At 45.0% G+C, this 23,457-nt stretch overlaps 1 protein-coding gene across 1 annotated transcript in view; it reads right to left on the bottom strand.

The window, feature by feature from the left end:
* Nucleotides 1–417: 417 nt before the first annotated feature.
* LOC124032278 (receptor tyrosine-protein kinase erbB-3-like) overlaps nucleotides 418–23,457 on the bottom strand; it is a 33,189-nt gene continuing 10,149 nt past the window's right edge. The window contains exons 4-28 of the mRNA XM_046344544.1: nucleotides 19,811–19,944; nucleotides 19,566–19,628; nucleotides 19,300–19,418; nucleotides 18,801–18,942; nucleotides 18,477–18,590; nucleotides 17,986–18,103; nucleotides 17,813–17,886; nucleotides 17,485–17,575; nucleotides 17,111–17,119; nucleotides 12,602–12,804; nucleotides 12,302–12,434; nucleotides 11,925–12,018; nucleotides 8,260–8,417; nucleotides 8,014–8,067; nucleotides 7,775–7,916; nucleotides 7,395–7,613; nucleotides 6,945–7,130; nucleotides 5,316–5,474; nucleotides 5,116–5,197; nucleotides 4,869–5,015; nucleotides 4,524–4,621; nucleotides 4,265–4,435; nucleotides 3,401–3,466; nucleotides 2,731–3,034; nucleotides 418–2,586 (exon numbers count right to left, since the gene is read on the bottom strand). Coding sequence (XP_046200500.1) covers nucleotides 1,412–2,586; nucleotides 2,731–3,034; nucleotides 3,401–3,466; nucleotides 4,265–4,435; nucleotides 4,524–4,621; nucleotides 4,869–5,015; nucleotides 5,116–5,197; nucleotides 5,316–5,474; nucleotides 6,945–7,130; nucleotides 7,395–7,613; nucleotides 7,775–7,916; nucleotides 8,014–8,067; nucleotides 8,260–8,417; nucleotides 11,925–12,018; nucleotides 12,302–12,434; nucleotides 12,602–12,804; nucleotides 17,111–17,119; nucleotides 17,485–17,575; nucleotides 17,813–17,886; nucleotides 17,986–18,103; nucleotides 18,477–18,590; nucleotides 18,801–18,942; nucleotides 19,300–19,418; nucleotides 19,566–19,628; nucleotides 19,811–19,944 — 4,255 coding nt within the window. The 3' untranslated portion in view covers nucleotides 418–1,411. The remainder of the gene's footprint in view (nucleotides 2,587–2,730; nucleotides 3,035–3,400; nucleotides 3,467–4,264; nucleotides 4,436–4,523; nucleotides 4,622–4,868; nucleotides 5,016–5,115; nucleotides 5,198–5,315; nucleotides 5,475–6,944; nucleotides 7,131–7,394; nucleotides 7,614–7,774; nucleotides 7,917–8,013; nucleotides 8,068–8,259; nucleotides 8,418–11,924; nucleotides 12,019–12,301; nucleotides 12,435–12,601; nucleotides 12,805–17,110; nucleotides 17,120–17,484; nucleotides 17,576–17,812; nucleotides 17,887–17,985; nucleotides 18,104–18,476; nucleotides 18,591–18,800; nucleotides 18,943–19,299; nucleotides 19,419–19,565; nucleotides 19,629–19,810; nucleotides 19,945–23,457) is intronic.

A 23,457-nucleotide genomic window follows, 5' to 3' on the forward strand; every position in this document is an offset into this window, starting at 1 on the left:
TTTTTTTTGCTCCGACATGCACTGTCAACTGTGGGACCATATATAGACAGGTGTTTGCCTTTCCAAATCCTGTCCAATCAATTGAATTTACCACAGGTGGACTCCAATCAAGTTGTAGAAACATCAAGGATGATCAATGGAAACAGGATGCACCTGAGCTCAATTTCGAGTCTTCTAGCAAAGGGTCTGAATTCTTATGTAAATAAAGTATTTCTGTTTTTTACATTTAATCCATTTGCCCCCAAAAAATTGTAGATTGATGACATTTTTTTATTTAATCCATTTTAGAATAAGGCTATAATTCAACAAAATGTTGGGTCTGAATACTTTCCAAATGCACTGTAGCTTACTAACTTCTTGTGTTCTTCATATTTATTTCTTTTTCTTGTTCTACCTTATGTTATTTTTAGTACTAAATTGATATTGATTACTGCATTGTTTGATTTAGAGTGAGCAAGAAAGGCATTTCACTGTACTTGTGCATGCAACATTAAAACTTAAAACACATACACACACACACTTGTAATAACATAGTCAATACATGACTGAAATTCATCCATACAGTCATGTTCATCAAGAATACTTCATTTCATAGAGGAAACTATAAGATACAAATGTACATTACATGGCAGACCTCACACCCAGGGAACCTTGAGGTTCTATCTATGTAGGTCAACTCAGCTTCACCAGGAAGTGGAACAAGTTGAAGTGCAAACACTGTGCAAATTTGATCCATTAGTATGTGTACATTGGCCTGCTATTTCTACTTTATGTATCTATGCTTTGTGTATCTTTGTACATTCTATATTCTTTGTGTATCTTTATACATTCTATATTCTTTGTGTATCTTTGTACACTCTATGTGCTTTGTGTATCTTTGTACACTATATGCTTTGTGTATCTTTGTACATTCTATATGCTTTGTGTATCTTTGTACATTCTATATGCTTTGTGTATCTTTGTACACTATATGCTTTGTGTATCTTTATACATTCTATATGCTTTGTGTATCTTTGTACATTAAGATCTATGTGCATCTATTTCTCACTATTCTGTTTGTCTTTGACTTATTGATTCTTGCTCACAGCTTAGGCCATCCTTTGCTGTTGTTTAATATATAGCTGCCTATTTGGTTACATTTCTTAGACTGAGATGTCATTATAAACTGATAGATAACATTAATGCTACATAGGACATTTTGCAGATGTTTTTTTGGTCAATGATGTTTGGATGGATGATGTGTAAACCAACTGAGAATACATACACTACATTATAAACAACACATTCAACAGTACTAAAAGAGCGCTACATTACTGGTTGAGCTGCACCCCAGCCTGTTACATGATTCTATAAAACACCTCTGGCTGTGCTTGCTTGGTCACGGTTGTTGTTGTTTTCTCAGTCCACATCCTTATGTGCGCACAGCATCTGGCTTGAGGAACAGTCTGCTGTGCCAGTAGTCAGGGTTGTCAAACGAGTTGTTGCTACTCGGCTCTACCACTCCCACACCAGAGCATGCTTTGATGTACCCTCCCAACCCTAGCCCGGCACACCTGCTACCCGCGCCCCCCTCCTCAGCCGTGGTGGCCCTCCCCTTGCCTGGGACTGGGAGGTTCTGGTACTCTGCATCCTGGTGGTCCCCTCGCTGGGAGCCCCCTCCAAAGGCATGCATCTCCTCATATACTTCTACCTGGCTGTCTTCCACTGCTGTGAAGCCATCTGGCCTGGGGTTGGGATTGGGGCTGAGGCTGGGTTTGGGCCTTGGCTTGGGGAGGAGGCTGGGCTTGGGCATTGGCTTGGGGAGGAGGCTGGGCTTGGGGAGGAGCCCCGCCACTTTACTGCTCTCTCTGAGGAGTCTGGGCTGCTTGTTAGTGTACTGGTAGACTTCCTCCCCTTCCTCGTCTTCCTTTCCTTTCTCCTCCTCTACCTCCTGACTCTTTCCTTCTTCTTCTCTCTCTCGTTCTTCTGCCTCTGTCCTCCGCAAGTCAGCTGCTCGACTCTCACGCCTCTCCCAGATCGGTCTTTCTGTGTCTGTGGTGTTTGTGGTGCTCCGGATATCCATGTATTCATACTCCACTACAGACGCTTTCTCTGGCCTCCCCTGAGTCACCCCTCCACTGTCAGACACAACAGATCCACTGTAAAGCATGTCAACCAGCGGCTGCAGCATGTCTCCCTCTGCTACTCTAGCCACAGGACTATCAGAGGTCTCTGTTGAACCCTGGCTTCCCCTAGGAGTGGCTGCAGTGCCTGACGATGACTCCTGTGAGGTCTCATGCACTGTGTTGTCACCCTCTAGTGGTGAGGGTGCTATATTGTAGGTTGGGGAGGGCAGAGTTGAGGACTGTTTCCTCCATACCACTGATGAAGGCCCTTCTATCTGTACAGAGGTGGCTCTGGGGGAGCGGGGCAAATGGGCTGGCTGTTTGGTCATCTGTTCATAGTCTGCGGTGGGGTCTGGGGCAGTTGCTAACGGTGACAGCACATTTTTGGAGCTCCTAGAGCCCCTGAGAGATGTTCCACTTGGGCTATAGTTTCTGGAGGCTGGGCGAGAGTTTCTGGAGGCTGGGCGAGACAGCAGACAATCTGCCACATAAAGGAGGAAAGCGATATTAGAGAATATAACTAAGAATTGTATCACTCCATCAACACAGATGGATTTTTTTTTAACACTGATCACATTCATGTGGTGTGTTGCCTGCACATCCAGGGGTCACCTCTCCCTCTCACCTCTCTCTGGAGTGTTAGACACTCCAGGCAGCACGTATCCATAGTGATCTTCCTCCTCCTCATCCTCTTGATCAGGCCTGTTGGAGTGTGACTCTGAGACTGAAGATTTGCTCCTATGCACCATGGTGATGGAGGTGTGGTGGGTACTACTGCTACTGTCCCTGCCAGCTCTGGGATGCTGCCTGCGCAAGCTGCCGCTCAGTGACACTCTCTCGGTCAGCTCAACATCCAGGCCACTCCCTCTTCCCTCTAACCCCTGAGACAGTGTCCTCGCTGAGTTCAGACGAGACTGCTGGGAGAACAACTGAAGGAAGGATACAGTGAAAAGACCTTTGAGTTTCAAGAATATGTTAGAAGTGGAACATGGTCTTTCATAGACCATCATCCCCATCTTCATCATCACGAAATGAAACCAGTGGAATCGGGATGAGACTTGAATTCGATACAACATATTTATGTGTCTGAGTTTCCTGAAACAGTTATTTCCTCTTGGCAATGTTTAGTCATAATAGTCACTTAAGTGAAGCCATTTGGCAAAGTGGAGTTCTAATACGTATTGCTCTCAGTTAAATGTTAGTGCCAGTTGTTTCTGGATATTCGCAGTGGGAAATGATGGCCCTGATATCAAGATCTCCTTATCTGTGATGTGTGATGTGTTGTGGTGTCTGACCTCTCCAGAGCTGGGGGTCATGGGAAGGTACTCTACTGGTCCGGCCTGAACGGTGGCACTGGCACTCTGAGAGGTCAAAGAGAGAGAGAGAGAGAGAGAGACAGAGACAGAGACAGAGAGAGAGAGAGAGAGAGAGAGAGAGAGAGAGAGAGAGAGAGAGAGAGAGAGAGAGAGAGAGAGAGAGAGACAGAGAGAGAGAGAGAGAGAGAGAGAGAGAGAGATACAGAGAGAGAGAGAGAGAGAGGTTAAAGTTCACACAGACCTTTTTGAACTTTATATATGAGTGTTTTTTACATTTGATACCGGAGCTCCGAGGCATCCGTCAAAATCGCGAATAAGTTTTTTTTGAACGCTCGTATTGCTCGTATCGCTTCATTAGAAGCACGTGATCAATGATGTCGGAAGCTGCGTTTCGTCGAAAATTCGTACTTTTGTTAAAATTATTTTAATTTTATTTAGTATAGTAGAAGATTCTGTCTTAAGCATCCTAAATAATGCCATGAATTCAGTTTTAGATTTTTTTTTAAACTTGAAGGCAAAAAAGAGAAGCAATATGAGAACCTGATATTCAAACTGATTACAGGCTACTAAAGTCAACGACTTACCGCTGCGCCACTGCCAGTTTTGATACAGTGGAGAGAGAAAATGTCTGATAATCACACACGGCTATTTATTGTTAACCAGCAGATGTCACTAACGTGCATTGTGAACAGATAATGAAGCTCTGAGTAATGAACAGTTTTCCGGCACAATTTGGTGAAAGCGCCGAAGCCTTCAGAAAGCCTTGTGTTCCCATCACTAGTAACTCAGTAGATGTGATTAGTGCAGAAATTCAAGTTATGTGTGCAGATGAATCAAATTGACCCTATATGAGCTCATCCTCAGGCGAGACATCCTGGATGGGGACAGGGTAAGGGGAGGGGTGGCCAAACCGTCCTCCAATCCCTCCTCATCCTGGTCCTCCAGGCCCGCCTCCAAATTGTCCAGCTCTGAGTCTTGTTGGTGGGATTCTTCTGGCCGCGCCTCTCCTCTGTCCTATAGGCAAAGTGTCAGTAATAAAGACTTCTGTCAATAGGACTTGAATAGACAGAAAATGAATAAAGTGCTGTAATCTTTTCCTTACCTTGATGACAAGGTAGCGAGGTGGGTCTCTTGCCATGCGAATAAAGTCATTGGCCAGTTCTTTGAAGGTCGGGCGAATATTCTCATCAATCATCCAGCCTGGTATTAGAAAACAATAAAATTATCATGTCCAAAGGTCATGTCCAAATGTCCAAAGGTTGCTGGGTGTTTAGTCACCCCACGGAAAAGAAATTTCAACCATTAATATTCCGATGAGGATCGTTTGTGGTCATTTGTGGTCCAAATCATGGTAAAATTGTGCTAGTATTTTTCCTCTTATCCCATGGCAGTTCAGTAGTCTGTTGGATGTGCATAGTGTGTACATGACTTTTGAACGGTCACTCACACTTAACCATGACCATGTACACATCTATAGTACAGATGTGGGGCTGGGACAGGCGCTCTCCCTTCTCCAGTACACTGGGGACGTCTTGGGGATGCATGGATGCGTAGGGCTCTGCTCCGAATGACATCATCTCCCACACTGTCACTCCTGCAGAGGGGAGAGGTTATGTCATGATGACATAGATGTTTAACACAAACAGATGTAGGGACGGACGGACGGACAGACACTTATGACCATGCTGTCTGACCATAACTCCAGACGTCACTCTGATGAGTGTATGTTCGGAACAGGATGCTTTCCAGGGCCATCCATTTGATGTTTATGGGAGTCTGGGAGAAACATAGAAGCAGAAGCTCATTTTGTCTGTTTACTGTGGACAACACCTTGTGAAATACAATATCTTGATGAATCCAGGTGAATGGAGCGGTGAATGTGTGTCCTGAGTACCTTGTTACTGTCACTGTAGACATATTTCTTGTCATCAGGATAGAGCAGGTCAGCCACACCGTAGTCAGAAATCTGGACGAAGTAATCATTCTTTAGCATCACGTTCCTCGCAGCCAGGTTCCTGTGCACCATACAATGTTCCTCCAGATAATACATGCCCTGAAGACAGACACACAAGAGGTCACCCACAAAACAGTCATGATAATAACTGTGAAACCGTGAGACTCAATAAGAGTCTTAGAATCATGAAGGGTAAGAAAACCCTTTTTGAACCTTTTTGGATTTGTTCCAGGTCGAACCTTTTAACCAAAGGGCTTTATGGGTGTTTTCACACTTTTTCCCTTTCAGACATTTTTTGTGAACATAGTGCAGTTCACTTAATTGTTTGTGCAGTGTGAACACTCCAAAGGAACATGGACCCCTCATAAGAGCCCCCAAAGCAAACTGATCTGAGACCATCTCGAGTGGTGGTCTGAGTTCGGTTCGCTTAAATTCCGCGGTCTGGTTCTCTTTTTTTGGGACAACGTGAACGCAAAGCCCCCCAGGTTCGCTTGTCATTATTCCCACACCACACACTAGACTTCTGCAGCATTGTTTCCCCTGACATAACCCCTCACACTAGACTTCTGCAGCATTGTTTCCCCTGACATAACCCCTCACACTAGACTTCTGCAGCATTGTTTCCCCTGACATAACCCCTCACACTAGACTTCTGCAGCATTGTTTCCCCTGACATAACCCCTCACACTAGACTTCTGCAGCATTGTTTCCCCTGACATAACCCCTCACTTTGGTGCCACTAACTAGACTTCTGCAGAGACATAACCCCTCACACTAGACTTCTGCAGCATTGTTTCCCCTGACATAACCCCTCACTTTGGTGCCACTAGAAGAGGATGTACAGGTTTGCGGGATAATCTGAGTTTTTAGTTCAGATTATTTGTTTGCTAAATGTGATCTATAGGCTACAATACAGCAGTGTAATAAACTGTTTACTCTATTGTGGGGTTTGAATAGTGTGAGAAGACAACAACATATTTGGTGAGAATCACACCATAGGGTACAAAATCAATTCTAGCTCTGAAAGAAGCAGCAGCCTTCATTGGGTTTACAATTTTCCAATATAGCATTATATTGTCTGCAGTTATTATTCTGTTATTTGTTCTGTTACCAATAATATTTACATGTTAATAGTATCTTCTGATTACAATTGTCTCATCTTTTAACTAAATGCAATCTATTAGCTTCCAAAATGTACGTTTTGATGGAATGGTCTCTCCTGTACATTGGAAAAACCCAGAGTGCATTGAGTGAATGTTGGAAAAAGATTTTGGTTCCTCTCTAAATATAGCAATGTGAATGCAAAGAGGACTGGAACCACAAAATAGGTGAAGTGAACAGGCAAAAGGGTTGAGTCCAAATTCAAAGGCAAGGGCAGTGTGAATACAAAGAGAACTGAGTTATTTTGCTTTATTTTACCCCAGAGTTCACTTTAAGGAGGACTGAGATCATTTATCTTAAAGAGGACTATACTATATGTGAAATCACCCTTAAAGGGTTCTGGGTTCTTTTAGGGGAAAACGACCTGGAACCAAAAATGGTTCTACCGTTTAGTGATCATGACCTCACCTTAGCTATCTGTACACACCAGTTGAGAAGCCTCTGTGGATCCAGGTTGTCCCTGTGGTGCCTGATGTGCTTCAGTAAGGACCCCTGGCTGCTGAGCTGGGTGACCAGCTGGAGACTGGCACCTGGACAGACACCTAAGAGCCTGACGATATACGGGTGGTCTAGACTGCCCATGGACAACATGTGCTGCAAAGGAGGACACACAGAGAGAACGAGAGCGCAAGAGAGAGAGAGGGAGAGGGAGAGGGAATCAGACAGGATCTCCTACACACCACAAGACTGTGTTAGCTTGGTGAGCTAAAGCTCAGGCATTAGTTCATGGATTTATGTCTCATGCAAGGTTACTCTTCAATAAAACCCATCTCCATTACACAAACATATCTGGTGACTAGGAATCAGACGTTAGTATTGTTACTGAGTGTCGGTGTGTTATGAGTGTGTGGTTCTTACATCAGTGATCTCAGTGAAGGTCTGTCTGCCTGTGTGGTCCTGGATGGTCTTAATGGCTACAGGAATCTTCACGGAGTCTCCCTCAGGGATCCACAGGCCTTTGTGTACAGTACCAAACACTCCAGAGCCAAGGGCTTTGACCTTCTTCAGCTCTGGGGCCCTCAGGATCCGGGCATGAACGTTAGCCCCTTTCTCTCCTGGCCCCAGCGGCTCAAAACTCTTTTAACAACACACACAGACCTGTTACATTTATACGGCGAGTTTGGAAAGATCTTTTGGATATGTCCAATGTGTCCCACAACTCTGCAGACTTCCTTTCAGTTATGTTGTAGAGATATACCAGTATTCTATTGAATTTGACATATATTTTTCAACCTCACCTCCTCACTCTTCAGGTACCTCCTCATGGCTCTCTTCCTGCGGATGGCCCGGCCACGGTGGTACAGCATGCCCAACACAAACAATGCCAGGCAGACTATAAGGGCAGCCGGCACTCCCAAAGCTATTCCTGTGATCTGAGTGCTACAGGAGAAAAATATGTAAATGTCTGGTGTGTTTGTGTGTGTGTGTTTGAGTGGGGTGTGTGTGTATATAACCACCAGCAGGGAGAGACACTCACTTAGTGGACTGTCTAGTGTTGTCTGTACAGTCACTCAACCCTGGACCAGAACACCTGCAACAAGATGCACAGTGTCACTCTACTGCACACACACACACACACACACACACACACACACACACACACACACACACACACACACACACACACACACACACACACACACACACACACACACACACACACACACACACACACACACACACACACACACACACACACACACACACACACACACACACTCACCCCTGTGTGCAGTTGACATGGCAGGGCTCACAGTATCTGTCCTTGTTGGGGTATTTGTAGATGAACTGCCCGTTCTCTCCGTTCACCCCACTGGGGCAGGAGAACACACAGTGAGGACCGTCTCTCAGACTGGAACACATCACACACTCATCAGACCCCTGAGAGAGGGAGAGAAATGGGGGGAAGGGAGAGAGAGAGGGAGGGGAGTGCGAGACAGGGAGGGGGAGAAATAAGGAGAAAGGGAGGTGATGGAGAGAGAGAGGGAGGGGAGTGTGAGACGGGTAGGGGGAGAAATAAGGAGAAAGGGAGGTGATGGAGAGAGAGAGGGAGGGGAGTGTGAGACAGGTAGGGGGAGAAATAAGGAGAAAGGGAGGTGATGGAGAGCGAGAGGGAGGGGAGTGTGAGACAGGTAGGGGGAGAAATAAGGAGAAAGGGAGGTGATGGAGAGAGAGAGGGAGGGGAGTGTGAGACAGGTAGGGGGAGAAATAAGGAGAAAGGGAGGTGATGGAGAGCGAGAGGGAGGGGAGTGTGAGACAGGTAGGGGAGAAATAAGGAGAAAGGGAGGTGATGGAGAGAGAGAGGGAGGGGAGTGTGAGACAGGTAGGGGGAGAAATAAGGAGAAAGGGAGGTGATGGAGAGCGAGAGGGAGGGGAGTGTGAGACAGGTAGGGGAGAAATAAGGAGAAAGGGAGGTGATGGAGAGAGAGAGGGGGAGGGATGGAGAGAGAGAGGGAGGGGAGTGTGAGACAGATAGGGGGAGAAATAAGGAGAAAGAGGGAGGTGATGGAGAGAGAGAGGGGGGAGTGTGAGACAGGTAGGGGGAGAAATAAGGAGAAAGGGAGGTGATGGAGAGAGAGAGGGAGGGAGTGTGAGACAGATAGGGGGAGAAATAAGGAGAGAGAGAGGGAGGGGAGTGTGAGACAGGGAGGGGGAGAAATAAGGAGAGAGGGAGGTGATGGAGAGAGAGAGGGAGGGGAGTGTGAGACAGATAGGGGGAGAAATAAGGAGAGAGAGAGGGAGGGGAGTGTGAGACAGGGAGGGGGAGAAATAAGGAGAGAGAGAGGGAGGGAGTGTGAGACAGGGAGGGGGAGAAATAAGGAGAAAGGGAGGTGATGGAGAGAGAGAGGGAGGGGAGTGTGAGACAGATAGGGGGAGAAATAAGGAGAGAGAGAGGGAGGGGAGTGTGAGACAGGGAGAGGGAGAAATAAGGAGAGAGAGAGGGAGGGGAGTGTGAGACAGGGAGGGGGAGAAATAAGGAGAGAGGGAGGTGATGGAGAGAGAGAGGGAGGGGAGTGTGAGACAGGTAGGGGGAGAAATAAGGAGAGAGAGAGGGAGGGGAGTGTGAGACAGGGAGGGGGAGAAATAAGGAGAAAGGGAGGTGATGGAGAGAGAGAGGAGGGGAGGGAGTGTGAGACAGATAGGGGGAGAAATAAGGAGAGAGAGAGGGAGGGGAGTGTGAGACAGGGAGGGGGAGAAATAAGGAGAGAGAGAGGGAGGGGAGTGTGAGACAGGGAGGGGAGAAATAAGGAGAAAGGGAGGTGATGGAGAGAGAGAGGGAGGGGAGTGTGAGACAGATAGGGGGAGAAATAAGGAGAGAGAGGGGAGGGGAGTGTGAGACAGGGAGGGGGAGAAATAAGGAGAGAGAGAGGGAGGGAGAGGGAGGGGAGACAGGGAGGAGGGAGAAATAAGGAGAGAGGGGTGAGGTGATGGAGAGAGAGAAAGAGGGGAGTGGGGATGGAGACAGGTAGGGGGAGAAATAAGGAGAGAGAGGGAGGCGAGTGTGAGACAGGGAGGGGAGAAATAAGGAGAGAGGGAGGTGATGGAGAGAGAGAGGGAGGGGAGTGTGAGACAGGTAGGGGGAGAAATAAGGAGAAAGGGAGGTGATGGAGAGAGAGAGGGAGGGGAGTGTGAGACAGATAGGGGAGAAATAAGGAGAGAGAGAGGGAGGGGAGTGTGAGACAGGGAGGGGGAGAAATAAGGAGAGAGGGAGGTGATGGAGTGAGAGAGGGAGGGGAGAGGAGAGTGAGGGGGAGAAATAAGGAGAGAGGGGGTGATGGAGAGAGAGAGAGGGAGGGGGAGAAAGAAGGAGAGAGGATGGGGATGGAGAGAGAGAGTGAGAGGAGAAATAAGGAGAGAGGGAGGTGATGGAGAGAGCGAGAGGGAGGGGAGTGCGAGACAGGGAGGGGAGAAATAAGGAGAGAGGCAGGTGATGGAGAGAGAGAGGGAGGGGAGTGTGAGACAGGGAGGGGAGGGGAGAAAGAAGGAGAGAGGGGGTGATGGAGAGAGAGAGAGGGAGGTGATGGAGAGAGAGAGGGAGGGGAGTGTGAGACAGGGAGGGGAGGGGAGAAAGAAGGAGAGAGGGGGTGATGGAGAGAGAGAGAGGGAGGGGGAGAAAGAAGGAGAGAGGGGGTTGTGGAGAGAGAGAGGGAGGCGAGAAAGAAGGAGAGAGGGGGTGATGGAGAGGAGAGAGAGAGAGAGAGAGAGAGGGAGGGGGAGAAAGAAGGAGAGAGGATGGGGATGAGAGAGAGAGTGAGGGGAGAAATAATGAGAGAGGGAGGTGATGGAGAGAGAGAGAGGGAGGGGGAGAAAGAAGGAGAGAGGATGGGGATGGAGAGAGAGAGTGAGGGGAGAAATAAGGAGAGAGGGAGGTGATGGAGAGAGAGAGAGGAAGGGGAGTGCGAGACAGGGAGGGGAGAAATAAGGAGAGAGGGAGGTGATGGAGAGAGAGAGGGAGGGGAGTGTGAGACAGGGAGGGGAGGGGAGAAAGAAGGAGAGAGGGGGTGATGGAGAGAGAGAGAGGGAGGGGGAGAAATAAGGAGAGAGGGGGTGATGGAGAGAGAGAGAGGGAGGGGGAGAAAGAAGGAGAGAGGGGGTTGTGGAGAGAGAGAGAGAAATAACTTACCAATGTCAGAAAAGAGGTCATTTTATCCATTATATTAATGAACAGTTAAATAATACAACAGTCTTTCTCTAATGTATCTCTCAAACACATTTTTTTACACTTAGTCAGAACAAGAAACAGAAACAGATATTGATGTGATTTGTGATATCTAATGGACCAATATACTGCAGCCTAGGATGAAAATAAATATGAAATCCTAAAAGGTCGGAGGAAATAGTCCAGCCTTTTTGGTGAGGTGTTATTTCCATTATATTGAGGTGGATGACATCATGTGCAGGGTATGTGATGTGGAAAGGTGTGTGTGGGTTACCTTCCGAATGAGTCATCACCGTTTAAAGTTACAATACAATGTCCTATAAGATTAGGGAGAAATGCTGATAAGCCAAAAGCAAACAAATGCCTATATCGCCTTGTATTTGACAGTCCAGTAATATCACAGAAAAGCCCATGTTTACAGAGGCTAATGTAGAAACTATGTGGGAGGAGATGTTTCATGACTGAGTTGGCTGTTACAGTACAGAGTCCTGCACCACAATCATCTGACGAATGAGAGAATGAAAAGCCAAGAACAGTGTCAAAGGATTCAACCTCAGCCAATATCCTTTGTCATTTCACTTATAGACTGTATATGTGAAGCTTGCAGTGAGGTTTAGTTGATAGGGAGATTGAGAGAGACATCAAGAGGACAAGCGAGAGAGATAGAGAGTGAGAGATGGGACGAAAGAGATAAAATACCAAGCGAGATAGAGAGAGAGTTTGTGTACCGGTCCAGTGCAGCTATCCCTCCCATACTGCGGTTGGCATTCTGGATGACATGCGACACACTCCCCCTTTGGCCCCGCAAACTCCCTGGGCTGACTGGTGGTGGAGGGACACAACAGATGGTTAAACACATGCATGCCACACACACACACACACACACACACACACACACACACACACACACACACACACACACACACACACACACACACACACACACACACACACACACACACACACACACACACACACACACACACACACACACACACACACACACACACACACACACACACACACACACACACACACAACTCTCTATCTCAATTTTAATCTCTCTCACACCTCACACACAAGTAACACACACACTCCCACTGACCCTGTGTAGAAGTTGCAGTGTGCCACACAGGTAGAGTCTCGGCTGTGGTTCCTGCAGGAGAGACACTGGTCAGGCCCCGGGCCCCAGCAGCCTGAGTCTGAACACAGTGGGTCACACACGTGATCCTCCTCAACTGTAAACAACAACAACATGATTCAGTGTTGAGATAAGTACATGCATCTCTGACTATCACTTGAATCATAATTAAAGTCAACTTGAAAATTTGAATTCAACGTGCAGATCTCAGGTCAGAATATGGCAACTGCAAGATTGAAACAGCTAGTAGCTGAGATGTCTCACCACACTCTCTCAGAGGCCTGTTGTCCTTGATGTCGTTGAGGCGTGTGGCGTGCCCGGTGAACAGGCGTGTCCAGTTGACGGTGTGGTGGTAACACAGGTTGGCGTTGTGGCTGAGGTACACGTTGCCGTCACTGATCTCTCTCAGGGAACGCAGACCCAGAGAGGTGATGGACGCAACACGCATGACCATCAGAGAGAAACGCCTGGCGGAGAGGAGAAAAGCAAAGTTTGAGATTGGTAAGAGGAAAACAGAAGTAAAACGACCTCTAAAGGCCCTTTCTCACCAAGTTCCTTCTTCAGAAAACACGAGCACGTCTTGTTTATGACACTGTTCACACCAATTGCTAAATATTGACCTGCCGCAATCCATCAATTATTATTTATTTGGAACAGGTTTGATTTTTGATCCTTTTTGCACGAGAAAATAAACTGTTGATAGAAATAGAAATTGTTATCTGGGACACAGCCACTGACAGGTCTGTGGCTTCGTTGTGTGAATTGATTAATAAATATATATTTTTTTACATTTACTGTGCAGCAATGTATCAATTTAGCCAATGTGATCACACCACACCAGAGCCACACGTCACTCTTTCCAACTTCCCCTCCAGTTCATTGCCAACACTGTAGCCTATTGTATAGCCATTCAGCAAGCAAGACAACCAATTGATACTACTCTCCTTGAATAGACCTTAGTTTTAAAAAATGGCTTAAAATAAGTTACAGCAGATGACCACACTGGGTTCCACTCCTGTCAGCTCAAAACATGAAGAAGCAGCTCCATGGCCCCGTCCTGCCTGGTGTCAACGGTACAGGCTGGTGGCGGTGGTGTAATGATTCGGGGAATGTTTTTGAGGAACGTTTCCATGCCACAATGAATTCAGGCTGTTCTTGAAGCACAGGGGTGTCCAACCCAGTAGTAGATGGGTGTACCTAATAAACTGTTCATTATCTATATATAGGCTACACATTCCAGGGCTAGAGAGAGGGGGAAGAGACAGTCCAGCGTAGATGCATGAATTGTGCAAGAAGAGAACAGTGAAGAAGACTATATTCAAGGATATATTCATCCATCAATCATATAGCATGTACAGTGTATGAGGCTATATATCATAGGCCTGCTAAAGTTAATCTAGGCCTAGACCACTTGTGTTATAGGCAACCCTAAAAGACAGAGACAAAAAAAAACTTTTCAATAAGTGGTTGAACAGATTTAGATTTTAAAAACTCAAATTAAAGTATCAAATGCTTCACTGGAATGTATCAATGGCTGATCATTAGGCTATGGACAGGCTGATCATGAGGCTATGGACAGGCTGATCATTAGAATGCTATGGACAGGCTGATCATTAGGCTATGGACAGGCTGATCATTAGGCTATGGACAGGCTGATCATTAGAATGCTATGGACAGGCTGATCATTAGAATGCTATGGACAGGCTGATCATTAGGCTATGGACAGGCTGATCATTAGGCTATGGACAGGCTGGCTATCATTTAGGCTATGGACAGGCTGATCATTAGGCTATGGACAGGCTGATCATTAGGCTATGGACAGAGAGATCATTAGGCTATGGACAGGCTGACCATTAGGCTATGGACAGGCTGATCATTAGGCTATGGACAGGCTGACCATTAGGCTATGGACAGGCTGATCATTAGGCTATGGACAGAGAGATCATTAGGCTATGGACAGGCTGACCATTAGGCTATGGACAGGCTGACCATTAGGCTATGGACAGGCTGACCATTAGGCTATGGACAGGCTGATCATTAGGCTATGGACAGGCTGATCATTAGGCTATGGACAGGCTGATCATTAGGCTATGGACAGAGAGATCATTAGGCTATGGACAGGCTGATCATTAGGCTATGGACAGAGAGATCATTAGGCTATGGACAGGCTGACCATTAGGCTATGGACAGGCTGACCATTAGGCTATGGACAGGCTGACCATTAGGCTATGGACAGGCTGATCATTAGGCTATGGACAGGCTGATCATTAGGCTATGGACAGGCTGATCATTAGGCTATGGACAGGCTGATCATTAGGCTATGGACAGGCTGATCATTAGGCTATGGACAGGCTGATCATTAGGCTATGGACAGGCTGATCATGAGGCTATGGACAGGCTGATTATGAGGCTATGGACAGGCTGATCATTAGGCTATGGACAGGCTGATCATTAGGCTATGGACAGGCTGATCATGAGGCTATGGACAGGCTGATCATTAGGCTATGGACAGGCTGATTATGAGGCTATGGACAGGCTGATCATGAGGCTATGGACAGGCTATGGACAGGCTGATCATTAGGCTATGGACAGGCTGATCATGAGGCTATGGACAGGCTGATCATTAGGCTAGGCTATGGACAGGCTGATCATGAGGCTATGGACAGGCTGACCATTAGGCTATGGACAGGCTGATCATGAGGCTATGGACAGGTTGCATGCCTGTGATTCTATTTTCTAATGGTTGTTAGTTTCATCGACAGGCTGATCATGAGGCTATGGACAGGCTGATCATTGAGGCTATGGACAGGCTTGATCATCCTTTTAGGCTATGGATTCAGGCTGATCATCTCTTTAACCAGATAGAAAGAAAAGTGTATGCAGCATGTGTCATGGTGGTCAGCGTATGTAGGACTGGATTTTTACGTTTTCAGGCTTTCATAGTATATCATTTGTTCCAGTAGTATATCATTTGTTCCAGTAGTATATCATTTGTTCCAGTAGTATATCATTTGTTCCAGTAGTATATCATTTGTTCCAGTTGTTCCAGTAGTATATCATTTGTTCCAGTAGTATATCATTTGTCCAGTAGTATATCATTTGTTCCAGTAGTATATCATTTGTTCCAGTAGTATATCATTTGTTCCAGTAGTATATCATTTGTTCCAGTAGTATATCATTTGTTCCAGTAGTATATCATTTGTTCCAGTAGTATATCATTTGTTCCTGTAGTATATCATTTGTTCCAGTAGTATATCATTTGTTCCAGTAGTATATCATTTGTTCCTGTAGTATATCATTTGTTCCTGTAGTATATCATTTGTTCCAGTAGTATATCATTTGTTCAGTATATCATTTGTATATATCATTTGTTCCTGTAGTATATCATTTGTTCCAGTAGTATATCATTTGTTCCAGTATATCATTTGTTCCAGTAGTATATCATTTGTTCCAGTAGTATATCATTTGTTCCAGTTATATCATTTGTTCCAGTAGTATATCATTTGTTCCTGTAGTATATCATTTGTTCCAGTAGTATATCATTTGTTCCAGTAGTATATCATTTGTTCCTGTAGTATATCATTTGTTCCAGTAGTATATCATTTGTTCCAGTAGTATATCATTTGTTCCTGTAGTATATCATTTGTCCTGTAGTATATCATTTGTTCCTGTTCGTATATCATTTGTTCCAGTAGTATATCATTTGTTCCTGTAGTATATCATTTGTTCCAGTAGTATATCATTTGTTCCAGTAGTATATCATTTGTTCCAGTAGTATATCATTTGTTCCTGTAGTATATCATTTGTTCCAGTAGTATATCATTTGTTCCAGTAGTATATCATTTGTTCCTGTAGTATATCATTTGTTCCAGTAGTATATCATTTGTTCCTGTAGTATATCATTTGTTCCAGTAGTATATCATTTGTTCCAGTAGTATATCATTTGTTCCTGTAGTATATCATTTGTTCCTGTCGTATATAATTTGTTCCAGTAGTATATCATTTGTTCCAGTAGTATATCATTTGTTCCAGTAGTATATCATTTGTTCCAGTAGTATATCATTTGTTCCAGTAGTATATCATTTGTTCCAGTAGTATATCATTTGTTCCTGTAGTATATCATTTGTTCCAGTAGTATATCATTTGTTCCTGTCGTATATGATTTTTCTCTCATTACTGCATCCTCTCTTGCCACTTTGATCAAATTGAACATTTTGCACCACAGCAGTGTTGATGACGTTCTGACAAATTTTCAGAAAAGTGGAGGGAAAAACGCATCGGACTTGGTGTGAATGGTTCAGTGTGTCAAAATCGGAATCTGTATTTTTTCGAAATTCTGACAAAAAGATCACAACACAATTGGTGAGAAAATACCTGGCTGCATTTAGACAGGCAGCCCAATTCCGATATTTTTTAAACTAATTGGCCTCTTGACCAATCAGATCAGCTGTGAAAAAGAGGTGATGTGAAAAGATCTGATTTGACTGGTCAAAAGACCAATTGGAGGAAGAAATATCAGAATTGGGCTGCCTGTCTAAACGCAGCCACATACTGCATCATCAATTTACCTGGAATGGAAAAAAAGCATCCTTAAACCTCAGAAGGAGACTAGAACAACACATTCTATTAAATAAACATTTATTTGTGGTAGAAGCTAAAACTGCAATAGGTAGTTTCATTAAGATACTGCAACACCAGAGTAACAACTATCTGTGTTAGGCCATGCTTTGGTTTAGCACAAAGTTACGGAGTCACACACAGCTCAGGCCATACCTCTTTGCGCTGGAGAGGGACATCAGGAGCATAGTGGACAGGAAGGTGAGGCACATAAAGAGAGATAGAGAGATTACATACTCTAGTGACATGCATGACATGAGCTGTTGACGAAAAAGCAGCCTCTGGTATTATTAAAGCAAACAGAGGACAGACTGGGTGGATTAAATGACATGTCACAAAACAGAATGACATATGAGTTATATAGAAATATGGACTTTCTTTCTTTCACACACACACACACACACACACACACACACACACACACACACACACACACACACACACACACACACACACACACACACACACACACACACACACACACACACACGCACACCACACACACACACACACACACACGCACAACCTACTTGTGAAGAGATCTTCCCTGTATGGTGGTGAGACTGGAGAACACTGACAGATCTGATAGCTCTTTAGGCCACGACTGGATGGCTAGGATATCTGGACATCAGACAATGGGCAAGCAAACATAGTTCACACAAATGCAAATATACACAGTCACATGCTGGACAGACTCTGACTGTAAGAAGGTGGACAAACTGTGATTTCAATTTCTGGTTATACTGTATAGCAACAAAGCAACATACTGTAGGAGAGGGAAAAAAGCTAAGTTTGAGATTGGTAAGAGGAAAACAGACCTCTAAAGGCACACACACACAGAAACAGACAAACACACACCTGTTATCTCCTGCACAGAGCGGAAGACTTCCAGCTTCTTAGGGTCCAGAGGTGGGATATTCTTATAGTCATCACTGAACAATACACAGAGCACATCTACTGTTCATGTACTGATAATGCTACGTAATGCAGCAATCAAACTACAACGCTTCCAGTGCAATGAACTCACTTACCCAAGGATCCCTGTGACCAGGAAGTGCAGACTGCCCTGTATCTTGGTGCAGTTGATGAAGCTGTCAATGTTACTGGAGTCCACCGTCTGTCTGTGCTCAGGCCCTGTGCCCTCACAGGCTAGTTTGGGATCAATCAATCAATCAATCAATCAATCAATCTGTCTCTGTGCTCAGGCAACCCTTTCAGGCTTGTGTATGAAGAATCACTCTCTAATCTTGAATCAAGTCCAAACTACCAAAAATGACAGCATAAAATTCCTACACAATCAACCTTAATTTAGCAGCTATAAATCAACCATTGAAAGTGAATGTATCCACTACAGGGACTATTTCTCAATATCCTCACATCCTTTCCTCCTTCTCAAAACTCAGAGGGACCTCAGACCTTCACCTCCAACGTGGCTGGAGAAGTAGGCGAGGAGAGAGGAATCGAGGAGAGAGTATCTGGGATTGGGCCAGGGTGTGTTAGTGTATTGACTGTGTTGGATTACCTTTAGGGCACAGCCCTCCACAGAGCTCACACTGCCTCTGACCACTCCTCTCCACCTCCTTCTTGTCTGGAGGACAACCACTCACACAGGAGCTGCCGTCCACCACGAAGTGGGCTGTATGGGGGAAAGAGGGCAGAGGAGAAGAAGAGACAGAGGCATCTATTCACGTATGAATTCTGAACCATGCAGTGGCTTGGATGTTCTGGATGTCACTTGGCTGGTTCAGTGTTAAGAAAAATACCCAGATACCAGTTTAGTACGAGAACACGAGAAAAAGAATGTGAGAATAAAGACAAAAACACACACACACACAAGGGTACTCACGGGGGCAATGGGAGACACAGATGGATCCGTACTGATACTTGGCGTTGGGGTTCGTCTCCATCTGAAACGTCTGCTTGTTGTAGATCAGAGTCTGGGGACACTGGGGCACACAGGAGCCTGAGTCATTGAAGTGGCGGCACGCCTGAGAGTAGGAAGGTAGACACACACACATACAATTTAGAATGAATCATGAACCTTCTCATGAAGTAATCTATATTAGCTTTCTTACTGTAAATTTGCTACTTCATCAGCTGTTACAGAACTCCACTACACAGTTAAAAGCCTCAAAGCTGCACGTGCCATACAGTAGGTGTTCTGACATACGCCCACGACTTGATAACTCAATACGTAGCCAATTAAATAAGGTTCCGATATATGTAATAATGGTGACGACACGGCTGTGGACTCTCTATTCAGCTATTAAGGTTAAATGACTGTTAAATCACTACTCCTTTCTGAATGACTAGCTTCTCTGTAGGAAAGACAGAAAGGCACTCACAAAGCAGTCCATGTCCTGAGACGCAGTGCAGCCCCCTGCACACTCTATGTGACAGCAGTCCCTGGGGCTTGTCCCAAAACAGCGGCCGTTACACTGAGGGGCGCACACCGTCTTAGTCACTGAGGGGTACAGAGAGGGAGGTCAGTGACAGGATAGTGTAGGAAAGCATGTGACAGTATATGACAAGACGGTGAGAGAGAGAGAGAAAAAGAAAGAGATAGAATGAGAGGTGGCACACCCAGATGAAAGGGAGGCAGAGAACTCACAGATCTGGCAGTGTTCTTCACCAGACCCCCAGCAGTTCTCCCCACAGGAAGGGTGACAAGGCCCTACACACATGGAACATCATTATCAGTCAGATATAGCAGCCAATGGCTAACCCAAGAACAGAGGTCAAAGAGGTCAAAGTTTATGGTCTAGCCAGAGTTTGGAATCTCAACTGGAATCATGATCTCTTTTAGCATTTTCCAGATCAGGCTCTAACCACCTACTCTAGAGGACAGACACTGACCTCTCTGACCGTTATACTGGATGTCAATGGGAGCCTTGGCCCTATCCCTGTCCCTCACAATGTCATCCCAGTTCACCCAGGGACCATAGCTCAGGAACCTGTTGTTGACGATCTGGACACCCCCTCCAGAATTTCTGTAGAGAGGGGGAGAGAGAGAGGTGAGGGGGGGGGGGAGACAGAGAGAGAGAGAGAGAGCGAGGTGGGGGAGAGGGAGAGGGAGAGTGAGAGCAAGAGAGAGAGAGAGACAGGGAGAGAGAGAGAGAATGAAGTGCAGGACAAAATACAAACCCTCCAACCCAAAAAGGCCTGTGGGGTTGATGGTATCCAAAATGAAATGATAAAATATACAGACCACAAATTCCAATTGGCTAAACTCTTTATCATTTTTATTTCACCTTTATTTAACCAAGTAAGCTAGTTGAGAACAAGTTCTCATTTACAACTGCGACCTCGCCAAGATAAAGCAAAGCAGTGCGACACAAACAACAACACAGAGTTACACATGGAATAAACAAGCGTAGAGTCAATTATATAATAGAAGAAAAAAAATAGAAGTCTATATACAGTGTGTGCAAATGGCATGAGGAGGTATGGCAATAAATAGGCCATAGTAGCTCATTAACACTGATGTGATAGATGAGCAGATGATGATGAGCAGATGATGGTGTGTAAGTAGTGATACTGGTGTGCAGAAGAGCAGCAAAGTAAATAAAGATAATATGGGGATGAGGTAGGTAGATTGGGTGGGCTATTTACAGATGGACTATGTACAGCTGCAGCGATCGGTTAGCTGCTCAGATAGCTGATGTTTAAAGTTAGTGAGGGAAATGTAAGTCTCCAGCTTCAGAGATTTTTGCAATTCGTTCCAGTCACTGGCAACAGAGAACTGGAAGGAAAGGCGGACAAATGAGGTGTTGGCTTTGGGGATGATCAGTGAGATATACCTGCTGGAGCGCGTGCTACGGGTGGGTGTTGTTATCGTGACCAGTGAGCTGAGATAAGGCGGGGATTTATCTAGCATAGACTTATAGATGACCTGGAGCCAGTGGGTCTGGCGACGAATATGTAGCGAGGGCCAGCCGACTAGAGCATGCAGGTCGCAGTGGTGAGTGGTATAAGGCGCTTTGGTAACAAAACGGATGGCACTGTGATAGACTGCATCCAGTTTGCTGAGTAGAGTATTGAAAGCTATTTTGTAGATGCAATAGCCAAAGTCGAGGATTGGTAGGATAGTCAGTTTTACTAGGGTAAGTTTGGCGGCGTGAGTGAAGGAGGTTTTGTTGCAAAATAGAAAGCCGATTCTAGATTTGATTTTGGATTGGAGATGTTTGATATGAGTCTGGAAGGAGAGTTTACAGTCTAGCCAGACACCTAGGTATTTGTAGTTGTCTACGTATTCTAGGTCAGAACCGTCTAGAGTAGTGATGCTAGTCGGGCGGGCGGGTGCGGGCAGCTAACGGTTGAAAAGCATGCATTTGGTTTCGCTAGCATTTAAGAGCAGTTTGAGGCCACAGAAGGAGTGTTGTGTGGCATTGAAGCTTGTTTGGAGGTTAACACAGTGTCCAAAGAAGGGCCAGAGGTATACAGAATGGTGTCGTCTGCGTAGAGATGGATCAGGGAATCACCCGCACTAAGAGCAACATCGTTGATAAAAACAGAGAAAAGAGTCGGCCCGAGAATTGAACCCTGTGGTACCCCCATAGAGACTGCCAGAGATCCGTCAACAGCAGCCTTGGGAAAATCCTCTGCATTATCATTAACAGCAGACTCGTACATTTCCTCTGCAAAAAACAATGTACTGAGCAAAAACTGTCTTTTTACCAAATTACTGTACGAGAGACCACATATTCACCCTGCACAACCTAATTGACAAACAAACCAAAACAAAGACAAAGTCTTCTTGGTTGATTTCAAAAAGCTTTCAACTCAATTTAGCATGAGGGTCTGCTATACAAATTGATGGAAAGTGGTGTTGGGGGAAAAATATACGACATTATAAAATCCATGTACACAAACAACAAGCGTGCGGTTAAAATTGGCAAAAACACACACATTTCTTCCCACAGGGCCGGGGGGTGAGACAGGGATGCAGCTTAAGCCCCATCCTCTTCAACATAAGTAACAACGAGTTTGCGAGGGCACTAGAACAGTCTGCAGCACCCGGCCTCACCCTACTAGAATCTGAAGTGAAATGTCTACTGTTTGCTGATGATCTGGTGCTTCTGTCCCCAACCAAGGATCGTCTACAGCAGCACCTAGATCTTCTGCACAGATTCTGTCAGACGTGGGCCCTGACAGTAAATCTCAATAAGACAAAAATAATGGTGTTCCAGAAAAGGTCCAGTTGCCAGGACCACAAACTCAAATTCCATCGAGACACCGTTGCCTCAGTGCCCACAAAAAACGATACATACCTTCGGAAACATCAGCGCCACAGGTAACTTCCACAATGCTGTGAACGATCTGAGAGACAAGGCAAGAAGAGCCTTCTATACCATCAAAAGGAACATAAAATTTGACATACCAATTAGGATCTGGCTAAAGTTATAGAACACATTGAGACTCTACATGTAGAATTCTGCAAAAATATCCTTCGTGTACAATGTAAAACACCAAATAATGCATGCAGAACAGAATTAGGCCGATACCCGCTAATGATCAAAATCCAGAAAAGAGCTGTTAAATTCTACGACCACCTAAAAGGAAGCGATTCCCAAACCTTCCATAACAAAGCCATCATCTACAGAGAAATGAACCTGGAGAAGAGTCCCCTATGCAAGCTGGACAGCAACACAATTAGACCCAAACAAATCACGAGAAAACAAAAAGATAATTACTTGACAAATTGGAAAGAATTTACAAATAGGCTGAGCAAACTAGAATGCTATTTGGCCCTAAACAGAGAGTACACAGTGTCAGAATACCTGACCACCGTGACTGACCCAAATGTAAGGAAAGCTTTGGCTATGTACAGACTCAGTGAGCATAGCCTTGCTATTGAGAAAGGTCGCCGAAGGAAGACCTGGCTCTCAAGAGAAGACAGGCTATGTGTACAATGCCCCCAAAATGAGGTGGAAACTGAGCTGCACTTCCTGTATGACCATATTAGAGACACATTTCTCTCAGATTACACAGACCCACAAAGAATTTGAAAACAAATTTGGATAAACTCCCATATCTATTGGTTGAAATACCACAATGGCAATCACAGCAGCAAGATTTGTGAACGGTTGCCACAAGAAAAGGACAACCAGTGAAGAACAAACACCATTGTAAATATAACCTATATTTAGTTTATTTATTTCCCTTGTGTACTTTGCACATCATTACAACACTGTATATAGACATAATATGACATTTGAAATGTTTTTATTATTTTGGAACGTTTGTAAGTGTAATGTTAAAAATATTTTTTTTATTGTTTATTTCACTTTTGTTTGTTATCTATTTCACTTGCTTTGGTAATGTAAACATATGTTTCCCATGCCAATAAAGCAATTTAAATTTAAATTGAGATAGATGGGGAGGGAGGGAAAGCGATAGGGAGACAGAGACAGAGAGACTGTGAGAGACGGAGATCAAATCTGTGTTACACTAAGACAGTTCCAGTTAGACTCCCCTTTCATTAAACAATAACCACGACATGC

The sequence above is a fragment of the Oncorhynchus gorbuscha genome, linkage group LG03 (assembly GCF_021184085.1).
Source record: "Oncorhynchus gorbuscha isolate QuinsamMale2020 ecotype Even-year linkage group LG03, OgorEven_v1.0, whole genome shotgun sequence".
Lineage (NCBI taxonomy): Eukaryota > Metazoa > Chordata > Actinopteri > Salmoniformes > Salmonidae > Oncorhynchus > Oncorhynchus gorbuscha.